The 18,956-nt window shown below is 42.7% G+C and overlaps 1 protein-coding gene across 1 annotated transcript; it reads left to right on the plus strand.

Annotated features, from left to right (window-relative positions):
• The first annotated feature begins 7,833 nt into the window (after window positions 1-7,833).
• Window positions 7,834-10,954, plus strand: CUNH15orf48 (chromosome unknown C15orf48 homolog). The gene is made up of 4 exons (XM_037501751.2): window positions 7,834-8,048; window positions 8,178-8,263; window positions 9,450-9,510; window positions 10,681-10,954. Exons 1-4 carry the CDS (start codon window positions 8,013-8,015, stop codon window positions 10,747-10,749), a joined length of 252 nt encoding a protein of 83 aa, XP_037357648.1. The 5' UTR covers window positions 7,834-8,012; the 3' UTR covers window positions 10,750-10,954.
• Window positions 10,955-18,956: the final 8,002 nt, after the last annotated feature.

The following is an 18,956-nucleotide window of genomic DNA, read 5'->3' on the forward strand; positions in this document are numbered from 1 at the left end:
GTCCAGCTCCGACTGGGACTGGGTTTCCGTAAGGACGAGACGGCGCTAGGCGAAGTGAAGGGATGAAGGGAGAGGGAATGAGGAGACACAGACACTTGATAGGGTGCAAGTATCTCCCACTGATAGCCTCAGTGGGGCTTTATTTATAACCTCAGAAATTGTTATGTGATCATTACATCATACAATCATGATTGATTTTAATTGTACATTGTTTCAGAAATTATTAATGATCATTAACAGTGCACAATCCTTTTTCTATTTTTCCTAGTCTATGATTAACTTGGTTACATTAACTTGGTTACATATTTCCCTAGGTAATGTATATTATTCAGAGAATAGAAACAGGTGCAATACGCAACATAATTTATGCAGTCAAGCTAGATAACTAAAATAAAGCTAAGCAGGCATTGTAAAATCGAAGGCGGCTTCCTATTTTCTATATAGAACCAAAGTGTCCCGGTGCCATGGGAACAATATGTGGGTGCTTTCTCCCAGACCATTTCGCCTCCCGGGGCGCCTCAGGGCCCTCTCCAGTGAGGGACTTTTGCCAGGCTCGATTCCAAGAGCTTTGTTAAGCATGGCTTGCTAAAGAACTCAGTGTTACTCATAGTAACAGAATTATAAATTGGAGGACATGGAGGAATATTGGAAACTGTTTCGCCATCAATCATGTTAGAAGGTACTTTTCTCAAACTACTGAGGTGTGCATTACCGAAACTGGCATTGATGCCAACACTCATTGTGTTAGTCTAAAACTTATAGAAAATTTCAATGGTTTCAATAACTGCCACAAACAAATGAAAGGAAGTAGCAGGAGCCAGCTATGGAGATTTCTGACTTTTCAGAAACCTTCCTCATGCCTGGACCTTGTCAGACAGCATGAGTTTCCTGACTTTTCAGGAGTTTTCCCTCATGCCCGGACCTTGTCAGACAGCATGAGTAGCATGGCCCGCGCCAATAGAGTTTCTAGTGGTCAGACTGGAAATTTAGTGCCCACACTTTAGAGGCTGAGTTTTGATTTGAAAATGTTGTTATAACTTCTCCACAGAATTTTGAAAGCCCCCTGAGGACAAAAACAATGTATTGTTTCTCACTGAAATAATAATTGCTGAAGTGATTTGAGGATGACTAAGCAAGTTTCAAAAACTGTTCTAATCAGTGAAAAAATTAAAACACTTTAGCTTCCAAGCACCTGGGAAGTATGAATAGCTTTCTCTGTACCCTAAACTCAAATTACTTTCTGAGTCACATTAACAGCCTTAAGCAATATGGTACATCCCCAGACGTTGCAAAATTCAGCAAATCCAGTATTTGCTAAACCTGGTAAGTAGGCAGTCACTAAAGGATGTCTTCATATAAATATACTGAATATACTGATGTCTTCATATAAATATACTGAATATATATATATATATATATATTCAGTAATATTTGGGTTTTTTCTGTCGGGTGCCAAATTACTTTATTTGAAGGAATGGTACAAATGAAAGATTTAAGTAGATCTTTTGGTACAATTTATAAAAAAGGTAAAAGTAACCTCAACATGCATGCACTGCCTTGGTGACTAGGGAAATCACCCCTGGCTATGGGAAGCCAACCTAGGCTTAGTTTACTTCACTTTCTCCCAGGGTGTGCTCCTCATGCCACATTGGGGGACCGTCATCTTGCTCAACTTGGTTGTGTGGTCAGGTCACCCAATTCTTTGATGAATTTCACCTGCTCATTCAGGTGCTGAGTCTCCAGGAAGTCACCAAATGGGGCTTATGGCAGTGGCCAGTTCGAGCTATTCCAGTAGTGACTGATTCAGGCTATTTTTCTGAGTGTAACGCGTACTGTTGCATTCTGAAGGACTTGCCATCCTGAGGGAAGATCCTGTTGCATTCTGAAGGACTTGCCATCCTGAGGGAAGATCCTGCCACCTTGCTGGTGCTGCAGCTTCATCAGTTTCTCAGCATGTTCCCTCTCCTCCTGAGATTGGTGAAGGAAAGACTTGGCAAAGTTCTTCATTGCAGTCGAAGTAAGACAGGCAGGCAGGCAGGAGGGTTGGAGCTTAAGGGAAATCTGGCGGTTGACGGTGGTAGCTCTGGTGCACGAGGAGCATCAGGAGCATCCCGGAGGAGCGCGCGGGGTGCAGGGGTCTTGGTGGTTGCGCAGGGCTGGGGTATCCTTTCACCCTCCTCCCCTCCAGGGCGCTGTGGGTAGGTGGAGGTGGGCTGACCTTGCGAGGGCGCCGGGGAGGCTTGCAGGACTAGCCAGTTCAGGGCGAGCACTGTTACAGCAGGAAATTGCGGCGTCTCTCCGTGAAGACTGGATCCTGTTTTCTTAGAAAGCCTGGGCTGGACTGACAAAGAGGTAACTTTAACATCTCTGTAGTGGGAACCAAGTAGCCTTGTCCCTGCGATCCTGGGTGGCAACAGCTGGAGAAGGTTCTGGGAGGAGGGAATCTCTCACATTGGAATAATGGGCTTCGGAACAGCCACAGGGGGTGATGCTGGAGAGTGGCCAGAGCAGGTTCCTTTGGGGGCTGCAGTGGTTTGAAGGGTGGGGGCTGTGCCCCTGTGTCCTGGGAGACCAAGCTGCAATCCTTGCCTCTGCCACAGGCTCAGTACACCTGGGCACTAACCCAGCGGGGGGGGGGGGGGGGGCGGGGGGGGGAAGCACTGGCTTTTTGGGTTCGACTTTGTGCACATAGAAATAAGCATAACTTAAAGGTTATATGGGCACATTACCTGTAACTATATCCAATTTGTGGATTTTTTATAAAACAATTTATTCTGAACATTTGTTACATTGTAGTGTAACAAATTACCACATGCCTTGTCACCTAAGTTGAATAATCATCAATATTTTGCTAAATTTGTTTTGTTTTTTAGAAAAGTATTTTATTTATTTTTATTTTTATTTATTTTTTATTTTTATATTCCCCATACAATTGCAACCCCCTTATTTTGACCCCAATCCCTCCTTCCCCCTCCCCACCCCCCATAGTTTGTCTCTGGTTCATAGTTGTTTGTTGATTTTGATTTTTTTCTTTCTTATAGTTATTCTTTTTCCTGGTCCCTTATTTAGGTTTTCTAGGTTCCTGCTATGAGTGAGACCATCCGCTATTTTTCTTTAAAAAAGTATTTTCAAGTAAATCCAAGAGGACCTATCTCTCCCTTAAATATTCACATATGTGTTGTGCCCAAGATCAGCAGACTCCGCGAGCATAGCCTCCAAGAACCCAAAGAGGGCCGATGCAAACACAAAAGGGAGCTTATTACAGACTCGAGTCCGGGCTCATGGCACCTACCAATGCAGTGGCAGATATTGAGAGCCCCGATCAAAGGAAGCAGGGGTCTTTTGTAAGGTCAAATCATGCTGGCAGTTATTCATTGGCTACAAGGATGCGTTCTCCAACTTTGCCCGGCTATTCTTCTAAGCTGACTGGCCCAGTGGAGATGCAGCTCCAACATGCAGCTCCAGTTACAGCAAGTTCACCCTCCTTGGTGACTGGAGGGCGAGGGTGGAGTGAGGGTCAAAACTGTCGAAACTATCTCTGGAATGCAGTCGTCTTTCCTGGGACAGCAAAACCTAAAATTCTAAAATGGCAGTTACACACAAAATGACAAAGCGATGGCTAAGAATACTTATGCTTGGTTCCACAATATGCAGTCTCTTAAAAGGGGGCTTTTTGTTTGTTTTTAGCATAACCATAACATCGTTGTCACACCTAACAAAATTAACAACACTCCCTTCAAGTTCTTGATCTTAATGTATTTGATTTCTCTAATTGCCCCCAAAATACCTTTTTACAATTGGGTTGTCTTTTTGTTCAAATAAATACCTTCAATTTGGTGAATTTTCTCAGACTCCTTAGTTGGAATTAGTCACCTGTGTTTAGCACCAGGTGTTGCCTGGAGTTAGCTATTTATGGGTTCTAAATTGTAAGATCCTTGAAGTAGGGAATTTGTGTCTTACTAATCTTTTTACCTTACTGTGCCTCCATCCTTAACTTGCAAGGATGTCCAGACTAGGACAACATAGTATTGCATTTTGAAAAGAAATGACATTGGGGAGCAAGGATGAGTTGATGATTATTTGTAGGCTAGTGCTACACATTTTAATTTTAACTTGGAGGCCATAATACATTCCTGTAAGATTTCTTCTGTCCTCTCTTCCTTCTTCCCTTCCTTCCCAGAATAACTTATCTTTAAATTGTCAAAAAAGATTAGACTTTTTTTTACATCCACAAAGTATCTTGAAATCCTGCAGAAGGAACATTAAAAGGCTCCTCTGATTCTATTGAATAGAAACCAAGGAGAACTGATGTTGAACTTTCTTTGAAGCATCTGATGGAAATCTAACCAATTGGCAAATAGCTGCAATTACAGCTCTGGGATTACATGGTAAGAACCCTTGTCAGAATAAGTGGGGGAAGGATATTCCTGGTGGCCCTAGGGGTTAAGAAGCAACCTATGAAGCTATCTGCAGCTTCTGCAGCACGAGTTTGATCCCTGGCTGGCCAGGGAGCAGCCCACGTGGCGCTGCAGACCTCTCCTGTCTCGCCCACTGCTCCCCTCAGCAGTGTATTTCAGTCAATCTGCCTATTCTGCTCCCCACTCTGTCTCTGGTGAGTCCTCTCACCATCCACACTTCTGACCTGTACCCCAGTTCTTGTATGAATAAATAAATAAATCTTAAAAAAAAAAAAAGAATAAGCGGGGGAGAAGTTGCATTCATGATCTGCCTTTGCAAATAATTATTTCTTGGATGCCTACTGTAGGGTAAAGAAAATATCAGGCTTTTCTGCCCTTCCGCCATCAGGATAGATGATGGATCCTTGTCCTGAATGCATGCCTGATGGCGGGCACCTGGAGTAGGGTGTGGGCATAGGTAGATGGGATTCAGCTGAGCTAAGACTGTGCTTTTTAAGGGCGGCGTCATGTGGGGAACGCCAGCAGCAGCAGCAGCAGCAGCAGCAGCAGCAGCAGCAGCAGCAGCAGCAGATGAAGCCAAAAGAGAAGCCGAGAAGCAGCAGAACGAACGCTAGAGAGCCCAGATAGAGTGAAGACTTGCTGGGGGCTGGGAGGCCTGCCAGCCTCCCAGCCCCCCAGCCAGCACTCCTGCCTGCCATATGCCTGGTGAACCCCAAATAAAAAAACCTGCAAAACTACTGAGGACTCTGATTCCTCCTTTACCCGGTCTGCATGGGATCAGAAAACCTGAACTGTGTCCTGGTCCTGCCCTTACAACCAGCACTTGAGTTATGATCTGGGAGTGCTGGCAAAACATGTAAAATTATGGAACTGGATCACTCTTAACTCCATACACAAAAGTAAATTCAAAATGGAGTAAATATTTGGATGTAAGACCTGACACCATAAAATACAAAAGACAGGTGACCTCACTCCATGACATCAAGGGTAGAGATGTCTTTGGAATTTGATCCCAACAGTAAGGAAAATGAAAACAAAAATAAGCAATTGGGACTACATCAAATTAAAAAGCTTTTGCACAGCAAATAAAAAGCTATCAACAGATTAAAAAGACCACTGAACAGGAAAAGGTATTTGCACAAGACACATCTGATAAGGAATTACTATCCAAGGTATATACAAAGTAACAAATTTAACAATCTCTAACAACCAAACAACTCAGTTAAAAAAATGAGAAGATCTGAATAGACACTTTTCCAAAGAAGATCTACAGATGACCAATAGCGTATGAACAGTGTTCAACATCACTTACTAGGGAAATGTGAATCAAAACCACAATGAAATATCATGTCACACCAGTGAGAATGCTTTACAATAAAAAGATTGTTAACAAGAAATGCTAGCAAAATGTGGAGAAAGAGGAACCTTTACACACTGTTGTGGGAATGTAAATTGATGCAGTCATTTTGGAAAGTGGTATGGGCCTTCCTCAAAAAAATAAACAGAACTACCATATGAGACAGCAATTCCACTTCTGGGTATCCATCCGAAGAGGATATGTAGCCATCCATCCATCCAATGGAAAAGTATTCTGCTGTAAGGAAAGATAAAAGTTTGCCATTTGCAGCAAAAAAATGAGAGGAACTTGAGATCATACAAAACAAAATTAGGAAGAAAAAAAATAGTGGATGATTTCACCTGTTTGGGCTATGTAAGAAAATAAAGTAGACAATGGACAAAACAAAATAAAAATAAACCGGTGAACACAGATAACGGAAATGAGGTTAATGGAGGTGAAGAGTGTTGGTGAGTGGAAACAAGTGTGGAGGAGGTATAATGGATGGTGATGGGTGTTTTTCTGTTTGGTTTGGTTTTTCCTTTAAAAAGGAAGTCAATAGCTAGCACATGGAAACTAACCCAGTGCCTACTGATAGAGGACTGGATCAAGAAAATGTGGTACAGCCACACAATGGAATATCATTCTGCCATAAGCAAAGATGAAATGTTGGCCTCTACAGCAAAAAGAGAAGGAGTTGGAGGGAATTATGCCCTAAAGTCAGAATAGCAAAGACAAACACTGGACATTTATAAAGCCAACAATTGGACGAAGCGAAATACCTATAAAAACTGGAAGATGCTAGTCAATGAAGTGAGGTTTCTGATGCTAAGAAAGAGGGAGTTTGTGGGGAGGGAAAAAAAGGGCAAAGGGATATAAGAGATGGTGGTGGGGAAATAAATAAAATTTCAAGTTCACTTTAAAAAATTAAAAATGTAATTGGTTTAAAATAACTAGATTTAAAATAACTAGATTCAGTAGCTAACAGCCAGGTGCAGAAAGACCTGTGATGTTGGGTGCTTAACAGTCCCGGATTCTGATCACATCTCTACCTCTTACTGACTTGGGTGTCTCTGAGCCTAGATAACACACTCACCCTGCAAAAATGTTGAGAAGCTTCTGGCACAGTGTCCATCACGTAGGTTCTGGCATAGCAGGGTTGCTGAATCATTATTTCGGTGGTTTTGCAGCTGCCTGCATGCTCTGTGCAAGGTGAGGCTGCTAGCTTAGGGGCAAGTTAAAAGGGGAGCTCAAGATGAACTCTGTTTGGGTAGTCTCAGAGGTTTTTCTTGGAAACCTTTCCAGCTGATCCTTCTGTTTCTTCTCCCTCATCTCCTGATTTTTTTTTTTTAAATGGAAAAAATCAGGAGATCATGGGAGCGATGCTGAAAGGAGCTTTAGAATTTAATTTTAGGGGCCTCCCTGCTGGCGCAAGGGGTTAAGCACCGCACTATGAAGCAGTCCTCAGCCTCTGCAGCACAAGTTCAATCCCGGCCGGCCAGAGAGCAACCCACATGGCATGGCAGACCTCTCCTGTCTCACCCGCTGCTCCCCTCAGCAGTGTTATTTCAGTCAATCTGCCTGTTCTGTTCCCCACTCTGTCTCTGGTGGATCCTCTCACCCCCCTATATCTCTGGCCTGCACCCCAGCTCTTGTATGCATAAATAAATAAATCTTTTTTAATTAATTTTAATTGCATGCATTTGTGTGCTAGCTCACATTTTTGGAGCCTTTCATGTGATTAGATCAATTCTAATTTACCTGCTACACCTGGGAGCCTCCCTGGTACCCGGTTCCTCGGCTCCCTTTCCGAATCCCGTTTTAGAGAAGCTCTTTTTCGGCAGCACCTGGTTGTCAGGTGCCACCCCCTGGAGGGCGGAAAGGCTGCCTGGGAGCTTTGACCCTCAACGCCCAGCCTCAGCTCCTGTCGCGAGGCGGGTAAGAACCGCGGGGAGCGCCAGGGGGCGCCAGGGAGTCGGGCCGCGAGCGGGGAGTCAGGTCCCCACCCGCAGCTCGGCCCGCGTGACCCGACGACCCCGCCCCGCCCCTCCGAGCGGTTGCGGCCCCCCGAGATTCTGGGCGTTAACCTCCTCTGCGCGCGCCGCCCCGCCCAGGTGAGGACGCGGTGGCACCAGCCCCAGTTGGCGCTTGGAGGCCGTGGAGAGGTTTGACCCTCCCCAGCTTGGGTTCTAGAGGCTGCAGGTTGATCAGCATCTGGGATTTTACTTCTAGATTAGGCGTTCTCCGCTGAGGTCATCATGAACTTTTTCCAGCTCCTGATGAAAAAGAAGGAAGTAAGTTTTCATTGACTATCTTGACTGGAAATGTTGATTTTTATAGATGAAAAAAGATGGTGTAGATCTCGAAGTAGAAAATGACAGGTAGCTAACGGGGATGTTCACCCACAACCTCTTCTTTGTCAGCTTATTCCTTTGGTGCTGATCATGACTGCCGCAGCGAGTGGAGCTTCGTCTTTTGCTGTATATTCCCTTCAGAAATCCGATGTGATGTAAGTAGGCCTCTTTTATTATTTTTTTAAAGATTTATTTATTTATACAAGCACTGGGTACGGTCAGAAGCGCGGGAGGGTGAGAGAATTCACCAGAGCCAGAGCCGGGAGCAGAACAGGCAGAAGGACCGAGGTACACTGCTGAGGGGAGCAGCGGGTCTGTGCTCCATGTGGGACCCTCCTCCCGTGGCCGGGGAGCAGCCGGGGATCGAACCGGCATCGCAGAGGCTGCGGGCAGCTTCGCAACCCAGCGCTCAACCGCTGCGCCACCGGGGAGGCCCCAGTAGGGCCTCTTTTAGAAAAACCTCTTTTTCAAGGTTTGGTCTTCGGTTTTATGAAATGCATGTCATTTTCCTAGTCCTCACTTCCAACCACCAAGATAAGAATGTCAAATTGTGAACTTAGAATCCGGGCTGGAAAGCATCCTGATTACCGAACTATTAAATTATGATATTGGTAACACTAGTTTGTTCCTTGTATTTAAACATCCTTTCATCCACTGGCCTTCTACCTCTTCTGCAGCGAAGTTTGATTTTTTTTTTGACTTTGGGAGTGAAAAGTTCTTAAATGGTCTCTTGAGATTTTTATCATCAAAGAAATCATTGTAATGAAATTTTCAAATTTCAGTTTTATGGGAAAGGTCTTTCCTAATGTGGTAGAGCTTATGCATTCAGTTGTCTGCAGTGTCAGTTCTGGGTACGAAAGGGTAAAATGCTGTGTTTCCTGGAATATGAAGAAGAGATAGACTTGAAAATGATCTTGACCGGGTCAGTGCTGGAAAGGGCGGTTTTGGTAAGATCTGGAAGAGGAATCTAGGACAATGCAGATCACCAACTACATAGTTCAAGACCAGCTCTTCAGCCCACTCCAGAAAACAGGGAAAGATCACTTTTGCTTGCTCTTAGACTGGGACTTCTACGCACATTGCTGTTCAGCTTATGGGAACATTCTCTAGTCCAGCACAATAAAGGGACCTCCACAGCCCTCCTACCTAGGAAGGGACTTGGTTCTTAATGTTTAAGCCAAACTGTGAAGCTCCCTTAATGAATCTTCCATCAGTTTCAGTTAACTACTAGATGAATGGCTAAGTATGCAGACAGTCAGTCCCCAGCAAGTTTATATACCCAATATCTGAGTTGGTTTAGATTTGCTTGCTTTTATGTAATCAGTTTTCTTTTATTTTCAGCATTGATCGAAAAAAAAATCCAGAGCCTTGGGAAAATGTGGATCCTAATGTACCTGGAAAGGTATTGCTAAACTAAAAAGTGACTTCATTTAGCATAAGACTAAGCATCCTTGCGAGCAAAATAGGTGTAATGCTATTTAGTGTAGTGTTAGAGAGTTTTGGAGACCAAGGATCAAATTCTTGTTCTAGGTGATTTTAGCCACAGGTGATTTTAGACGAGTTGGCCTTTCTGAGGCTCTCAGAATTTACTAAATGGGCACAGTAATGGGGCTTTGCCTCAGATTTAAGAGGTTTAAACAAGATAAAATACATAGAGCCTGGCCCAGCACATTACCTGGCCCTTAGTAAGCTCTCAAATGATAACTTTTGTCATGATTGTCATATATTATCTCATTTTACCCATTATCTAAAGTAAATACTATCATGAATAATAACAGGAGCTCTTGAAAACAGGGGTGGCAACCTCTAAGCAAAGTTATCTAATATCTACTTTTATGACTATCCTAAAGACTTTTTACATTTTTATTATTTTGAAAGTAAGAAACATTGCGTTTATTGGAATGAATACTACTTAGGTCTGTCAGGAAAGCTATGTTTTCAGACAAAACTTTCAAAGTTTTAAATAGTAGGTTTTTACCTACTGAGAACATATTTGATCTTTAAAATTACCTACATTTCCTAGATCCTGGGGTAATAGAAAACTTATAAGGGTAAATGAAAATCTCTGAATGTGAGTTCTTTGGAAATCAAGAGCTGCCCGTGGTTCTGCTCATTTCCTTTATTGCATAACTTAGCTCATTTGTAACTTTATTGCATATTACAAAGAGGAAATTTTGTAAAGAGCCTACAGTGTTCCAAACCCCATCCTTGGGGCATTATATACCACCCAGTAATGGGAGCAGCCAGATTTTTTTAACTTCCAGTTCACATAAGGCATGGGAAGTTCAAAAATTTAGAATCTGTTAAGTGAATCTGGGACAAAGGCCTATGACCTTGCTCTCTGATCCTGAAACAATCAGGCGCCGGCCGTAAGGCTTTTAGAAGAAGGAGTGACAGAAACCGACCTGTATTACTATTTTGTGCATGTTTTAGAGATGGGAAGAGGTGATTCTTTGACTCCAGATGCTGTGGTGATGCTTTTTCTAAAGAGAAATGTAGACAAATCCTAACATGGTTGTGGGTGTGAAGAACAGGTCCTAACAAAAAATTTTTGTTTTGCCTTTTTTTAAAGCTTATCACAATTAACCAACAATGGAAGCCCATTGAAGAGTTGCAGAAGGTTCGGAGGGCAACCAAATGATCAACTTTTGCCATTTCTTCTAATGAGAACTCTATGAATCTAGTGGAAAGATTTCTGTACAAACTAGATTATGGAAACCAGTGTGCGGAAATGCTTCTGCTACATTTTTAGGGCTTGCCTACATTTTCAGACTGCGGATAAATAATAAAGGTGTGCAGCAATAACCAATAGCAATAACATATTCTAAAACTAAGTATTTCGTGGTTTTTTTTTGTTGTTGTAAATTTGAATTTTGCATGTTGATTTTTTTTTGTTTATGATACCTGAATGTTTTCCTTAAAATGCATAAAGATTTGTAATTTTGTCTATAGTAAGATACTACTTGTACAAGATTTCTTAAAGACTAGATCCACACTCAAATGAAGGCAAATTTTTTTGGGGGGAAAATAACACATTTTGAATCATGGAGCTTCATCTTTTAATTAACATCCAAAGCAAATTTCTGTGTAAACTTTTCCATGCTGTTCATTTACCAGACATTTATTTAGCACCTACTGTTATTGAGACACTGTTCTTATATAGGTAGATAAGCCAAATTTTGGAGAGAGATGAAAAAAGATGGTAAGTACAATCAGGAAAATGAAGTGGTGATGAGTATGAAACATGTATGAAGTTTAGTCTTAGAGGAAGTGCTGGGATTCTGGTGGTGAATAGAAATGTGGGACTTGCCAACATTGGCCCTACTGATGCCAAAGCTTACAGAGTGCTCCTCTGAGGACTGGACAGGGGGGAATGGAGAGCTTTTCCAGCATCCACCAGAGTCTGGGACTACTCTTCACATGGCCGGTGGTGATTGTCTGTCCTTGAAAACAGGACCAAATAAAAACTTGATTTTCAGATATTTTTAATTAGCTATAGTTCACATACAATGGTATTCATTTAAAGTACACAATTCAGTGGTTTTCACAAAGTTTTGAAGCCATTTCCACCTTCTGATTCCAGAACATCTTCATCTCTTCCCAAAAACCCTGTACCCACTAATGCATTCCCCCATTCCTGAACCCTCTGTTTCCAGCCCCCAGGGAAATACTAATAAACCTTATCTCTAAGGACTTGCTTATTCTGGACATTCATATAAATGGAATCACACACTATGTGGCCTCTATGTATGGCCACTTAACGTTTTCAAAATCCATCTATGTTGTACCATGTATCAGTAACTCATTCTTATGATTAATAACCTATTATATGGATATACCATATTTTGCTTACCCATCAGTTGATGGACATTTATATTTGTGTCAACTTTTTGACTTATGAATAATTCTGCTGTGAGAAGTCACGTACACAAATTGTTCAGCCAAATCTTTGTTGCGCATGCATTTCCAATTCCCTTGGGTATATACCGCGGTCATTTTTAACTCAGATAAAGGTGATAAATGTCTTTTTAAAATTTTCCATTTGAATATAGTAAAATTTGAAGATAAGGGCTAAATTCTTATCACTCTCAGCGCTATAAAAAATAAAAATAGGGGAACCAAATAAGGGATCAGGGAAAAAAACAAAACAATAAAAAAATTAGCAGGCAACTATATATCAGACTCTGCAAGGGAGGGGAGGCAGAGGGCATCAAAATGGGAGGTAGAGCACAAGGGACTGTGGTGATGGTGCACTGGTGAATTGGTGGGAATTTTATGGGGACTATATCTGAGAGGAGAAAGTATACATTGTACAAAAATGAACAATATATAAAAAAAATTATACCCCCCAAAAAGCTATTCTTGCTAGAGATATGGCAATTCTGAAAGGATTAAAGCACTACTACTTCTACCTACATTTGTTAGTTATCACCTCAGGTTTTCCCAGATGAAAATCTATGGTTAATCTCAAGGAATTACTTGTACTAATTAGGAAGTCCAATTTTACTTGCTTTATGCTTCTTAAGTGCTGGTTGGCCAACTAGAAGAGCAAATTGCTGAGGGTTTTGTGAGGGATGACTATGCCTTTTGACTTTAAAACACAATCTGAGTGGAAAGCTTTGGTATTAAGGGGTGGATGTGACAATTGAAGGTATCAGCAGCAGGTTTGGGAGGGAGAAAGAGGAAAATAAAAAGATTTATTAATGTCTTTATTGGTTGGCATTTTTTGCCAAATGTTTGAAAATTTTGAACTTGTAGAAATTTGAAAGACTAGTACAAAGAGTACTCACATTTTTATTAACATTTTGTCACATTTCCTGTGTCTCTGTGTATATTATGCTTTTTTAAAAAATGAGCTCTTTGAAAATAAGTTAGACATCATAAAGCTTTTTTAAAAAATTTTAAAAAAAGATTATCTATGCATACAAGAGCTGGGGTGTAGGCCAGAGGTACCAGAAGAGAGAGGATTGACCAGAGACAGAGTGGGGAGCAGAACAGGCAGATTCACTGAAATACTCCTGAGGGGAGCAGCGGGAGAGACAGGAGAGGTCTGCTGCGCCATGTGGGTAGCTCCCTGGCCAGGGAACAAACTTGTGCTGCAGTGGCTGCGGATAGCTTCATAGGTTGCGTTTTAACCCCTGTACCACCAGGGAGGGCCCATAAAGCTTTTTATGCTTAAGAAAAAAGGCATTTATCTGACTAATAATATTATCATCCCTAGGAAGATTAACATTAATTCAGTAATATCACCTTACACACAACCCATTTTCTTAAATTATAGTTTCCTTTATTGCTGTATTTTTAAGTCCAGATTCCAATGCAAGGTTCACTTGCTGCATTTAGTTGCTAGGTTGCTGTACTGAGTACTTGACAAATGTGTGCTCATGGAAGTGTCTCCAAAGCCCTGTGTGTCAAACTACTCTCTACAGAATATGATCTGGATAAGATTCTCTTGGATATGGACTTTATTTTTTTTCATTTTTTTTTAAAGATTTATGTATTTATTTATTTATACAAGCACTGGGTACAGTCAGAAGCACGGGAGGGTGAGAGAATTCACCAGAGCCAGAGCGGGGAGCAGAGCAGGCAGAAGGACCGAAGTACACTGCTGAGGGGAGCAGCAGACACGGCAGGAGAGGTCTGTGCGCCATGTGGGACCCTCGCTGGCGGCCGGGGATTGAACCGGTGTTGCAGAGGCTGCGGGCAGCTCCGCAGCCCAGCGTTCAACCGCTGCGCCACCAGGGGAAGCCCTGGATGTGGACTTTAAACTTTTAAAATTTTAGATACAATATCACATTTTTATGTAATTTAAATACTTAAGAATTTGTACAGTTACTGAGCACTCACTGTGTGGTAGGCATTGTGCTGGCTTCCAGAATCTGACACAGGAAAGGGAAATGCAGTTATGAATAAATCAAAACAATAGAGTGATGGTAAATTAAGGGTGAAAATGAGTAAATGGTACAAAGGAAAGCTTCCCAAAGAAGGTGCATCCTTGAGCAACTAATCAGTCTAGTTTCTTGAAAAACCAAGGCAATTGAAGTTGAGGCGCCTATTTACCAAGGCATTAAGGCAACTTAGTTTAATGCAAGGCATTCTGGAAACTTAGTTTAATGCATGAAATTTAATATTGATGCAGAATAGATGGAATGTCTAGGGCTTTTTATGCTGTCATCCTGTAGGTACACTGAGTTTTAAGTTGGGGGAGATAATACAGTTGTGGGGGTGGGTATTGGCTATAGCAGCTAGAGGAGATGAATGTGCTCTGGAAGAGACCATGGTTGGAGGTGAGAGACCAGTCAGTGATCCAGGCTACAGGTGGTGAGGAACGTGATAAAACTCCCCCTCCAAAAAAAAGGAGGATACATTTGAGAATGGTAAGAAATAAGTGAGAGGACCTCAAGGTTTATTGGTTATAACTGGGAGATGTCCAAAATGACTCCCAAGTTTCTCACCTTAGTAGCTTGGCATTGGTGGACAGAATACAGGAGGGAAAAAAAAAGAGAGAAATGTTTGAGGGAGGAGTTGATAAGATATAAAGTGGGTTAGGCTTTGGAATTGTTGCCGAGGACAACCCAGTGAGTTATCTAGGTAGATTACTTCTGGAGAACCGCAGGAACATGTGAGCTGAAGATTGCATAAAAAAATGGTACCAAGGGCTTGGATGACATTGTCTACAGAGGACAGAGTGCATCTAAAGCGAGATGGAGACTGAGCAGAGAGGAACATCATCCTGAAGGACATGGGCAGAGAAAGAATATCAGCTCTGATCTGGATGGGGACTGAGAGAAATGGTTAGGGAAGGAGAACCAGGAGGCATGTCAGGGAGCCCAGAGAAGAAAGAGTGCCTTAAGCAAACATCTATAATTCTTTCTGCAATAAAAGCAATGTGGAAACTTTCTGAATAAAAAAGTTAAAAATCAATCCATGTCACTAAAAGCTAGGGCGAGGTCTAACATAAAGTTTTCATTCATTATCATTTTTTATTTTCTTTGAGGAATTCTGTCACATTTTAGTTAAAACCTTGCAGTAGAGAATGGAATTATAGGCTCAGAAATCAGATTACTCTGCCACTCCCTACCCATGTGGCTTTGGACAAGCCTCAGATTCCTCATGTATAAAGCTGGTTTAATTTGTCCCTGGTTTGGTTAGTTGTGAAGATTATGTGAGATTAATAGTTATAAAGTACCTAACATGGTGTTTTTAACATGTAGTAGTTGTTCAATAAATGTTTCCTTCTCTCTCTTTCAAAAATGATTATCACTAAGTGGGAAGCTCTTAATGTATTTAAAGTTATCTTCTTCCAACGTGGGAACATTGCCTGTTTGAAATTCACACATATCTGTTTCTGTTGACTGGTTCACCTTTGGGTTCACAACACCCCAACTGTAAACCTTTGCCAGCGCCTGCGCACACCATAAAGATAAGAACCCTGTGTCTATGGCCACATAAATGACCTCATATCTAGAAAAGACATAGCAAAAAGAATTACTTATACATGTGGGATATATAAGTATATCCTTAGAAACAAAGGTTCATATTATAGTAATCATTATATTCACACAAGCACATCACATATATTATCACATTCAAAAATGATGGTATGTGGTCTGAATAAGGAAAAAGGGTGATGTTGAGTACATATACCTAAAACAGTAATAGGAATGGAATTCGTTTTTTCTGAAGGTTGTCCCTTACAAAGTCATTTCCTCATACTTAGAAAGTTCCCCCAGGAAATAATATAATTTCTTTCTAGAAAACAAGACTTTTTGTTTTGGTAGTATTTTACTACATCATTTGCCTAGGTGTGTACTACTTAGTTGTTTGTTTTTTTTTTTTTAAAGATTTGTTTATTTATACAAGCACTGGGTACAGTCACAAGCACAGGAGGGTGAGAGAATCCACCAGAGACAGAGCAGGGAACAGAACAGGCAGAAGGACTGAAGTACACTGCTGAGGGGAGCAGCAGGCGCGGCAGGAGAGGTCTGCGCGCCATGTGGGACCCTCGCAGGTGGCCGGGCATCGAACTGGCGCTGCAGAAGCTGTGGGCAGCTTCGCAGCCCAGCGCTCAACTGCTGCACCACCAGGGGAGGCCTCGTACTACTTAGTTTTAAAATGAAAATTGGAATACAATTAAGGAATTCCCCAAATTTCATAACCCTTGTTATGTTAAAACTAATTTGCTTGCTTACCTGGTATGCTTCTAACACATATACAATAAATTACTGCTTATTTGAAAGTGGGGATGCTGTTTAAAAAACACTTTTTTGTATTTATATCAGGTAATGCATATAGTTTTTCTTTACTTAGCTTGGTAATAGTGAAGTTGATTGTATTTCTTGGTGTTTATTAAGGCTTTATTGCCTCAGGCAAGTTAACCTGACTTGTGTTGTAGTAACTTTGCTTATCTGAATTCTTGTCAATATAAACGAGAAATGAGTTAATACCATCTATTGTTGCACCTTATTTTGGAGACAAATTCATCACCTCAACCACTGAACACTTCTCCCATTTTAATTTTTTCAGAGCAGTTGGGCCAGGGCTTGTAGTTCAGTCCATCCCTGTGGTGACAACAAATAGCCCCCCTGGCGTCTGGTGTGGAACAGACTTTGGACATTGGATTTACCCAGCCTTGATTAACTGATGCAAATATGGCCCCCACAGAGGAAGGATCCAGGCAGAGTGTAAGAGTTACCATAGCAACAAGACTATCCCAGCAATACCTCTTCTCCAAGGCAAGGCTGTAACCAGGTAAGGCAGGAGAAGTTTACACTTGAGGATTAGTTTGTTCTTTACCAGCTCATGTACCACTGGTGTCTGTCAGAGTTTACCCAGAGAGCAAGCAACCTCCATGCCACAAGACCAAATCCTCCCTAGCTGCACTAGGATTCTAATTTTTTTTTTTAAGATTTATTTATACAAGCACTGGGTACAGTCAGAAGTGCGGGAGGGTGAGAGAATTCACCAGAGTCAAAGCGGGGAGCAGAGCAGGCAGACTGATGAAATACACAGCTGAGGGGAGCAGCGGGTGGCAGGAGAGGTTTGCGCTCCATGTGGGACCCTCATCTGGGGGCCGGGGATTGAACCGGTGCTGCAGAGGCTGCGGGCAGCTTTGCAACCCAGCTCTCCACTGCTGTGCCACCGGGGAGGCCCTAGGATTCTAATTCTTTCAAAAGAACAGCAGTCCACAAACTTCAGTTGTGCACCAGAAGCTCCTAAAATGTGGATTGCTGGGCCCCAAGCCCAGAATTTCTGCTTTGGTTGTTCTGAGGTGAGACCCTAGTTTTTGTCTTGCTGAGTTCCCAGTGAGGCTGATGCTTCTGGTCCAGGAATCACACTTAGAACTATCGTGCCAAAGCTCCCTGCTCCTCATAACACTTGGTCATTAGTGGGGAATTATCATCCAGTCAGTAATATTCTAGATCAGGAGTGCAGGGTGAGGTTCGGGCATGGAGAAGCAGGGGTGGGGTGTGCCTCTCAGCTAAGGCTTCCCCGCTGCCTGCTCACTCTGATCCCGGCACCCCCTGAGGACCATGGATTTCAGGTGTGAGGTAAATGTGTGTACATTTAAGAACATCATCATTTCTCTCTGCAGAGATGACCCAACTGACAAGACTTCCAATCAGATGAACACCCCTGCAAAAAGTAGGGGTTGAGAGGCCTTCTTAAGGCCACTGAAAGCCCAGGTTGCTGAGGAAGTAGAGCTGGAACGAAGCCAGTGAGGAGAGAAAAAGAAGTGAGCAGAAAGAAGACTAGGTGAGGGAGATCCTGCCTGCCCAGAGCCAGAAGGATGTGATTGTGAGCTAGGAGCTAGTGTTAGGGGGAAAAGGCAGTCCCAAAGCAAATTCCATACAGGCTTTGTGGACTCCACCCCCACCCCAGGTCAAAGCCAAAGACACTGGGAACTCCAAATCCCATCACCACCAAAGGGAAGGTGGCTGGGACCTGAGGGTGGGGTTAAGCAGCCAGGTGGATACAAAAGGCAGACACGTGGGCTTTGGGGGCTCTCTCCATTTTGGGGCCCTCGGCCAGCTCGCGGCGTCCGTCTAGCTCTGAGAGTGACTTTGGGGTTTCCAGGTCGTCGGATCGGGTAGGACGCATTAAAGACTTTATTTCCCTATTTTCTCCCTGAGTTGTACATTTTCCTTATTTCTTTTTCTCTTGTAAATAAACCTTTTATTAACCCTTTTGTGTGTGTCTGTAGTAGAGTATTCATAAGTCCCTTTAAAGCGCGCGGGTGAGGACCCACAGCCAGGAACCCGTTTAATATCGGGGTTGCTCTATAACACTAGGAGCCCTGTAAAGGGGGAAGGGCAGCTGAGGTGAGACGCAAGCCAGGGCAAAGTGGCCAACTGCCTCCTGATTGGTGATTTGGTTTGATTTGTGCCGGCTTTTTCTGAGGGTCACTCCTCCAGGCCTGTCCTTGGCCTCACCCTGGCCAAGGGGAGGGTCCCATATGGGGGTTTCCTTTGTGGACCTGATACTGAAAGCTGGCCTCAGTTTCCCTCAGGCAATAAAAAGAAACAGAATTTGAGGAGAAGGAAAGTAGTTTAATTTGTGGCAAACTGAGGAGGGCAGCGGACCAGTTTCTGAAAGAGCACTGTTCTGCTTTTTGGCAGAGTGCAGGGGTATTTATACAAAGGAGTAAAAAAATAAGGGGGGGGAGGTCAGTGTGGGTTGCAAAGGGGAGACAGAAAGGGTGGGTATGTCCTTTTGATGCAGGCACATGGAGCTTTTGGGTGGGCACAGCTTGCTTTGTTAACACCTGCTGTTAACAGGTGTTAACAGCACCTTATTATCTTCTCAGGGATGTCCTTTCTTTTCCTTACAATGCAAGAAGGCAAACTT

The sequence above is a fragment of the Talpa occidentalis genome, unplaced genomic scaffold (genome assembly GCF_014898055.3).
Source record: "Talpa occidentalis isolate TD23 unplaced genomic scaffold, MPIMG_talOcc4v2.1 talOcc4.11, whole genome shotgun sequence".
Lineage (NCBI taxonomy): Eukaryota > Metazoa > Chordata > Mammalia > Eulipotyphla > Talpidae > Talpa > Talpa occidentalis.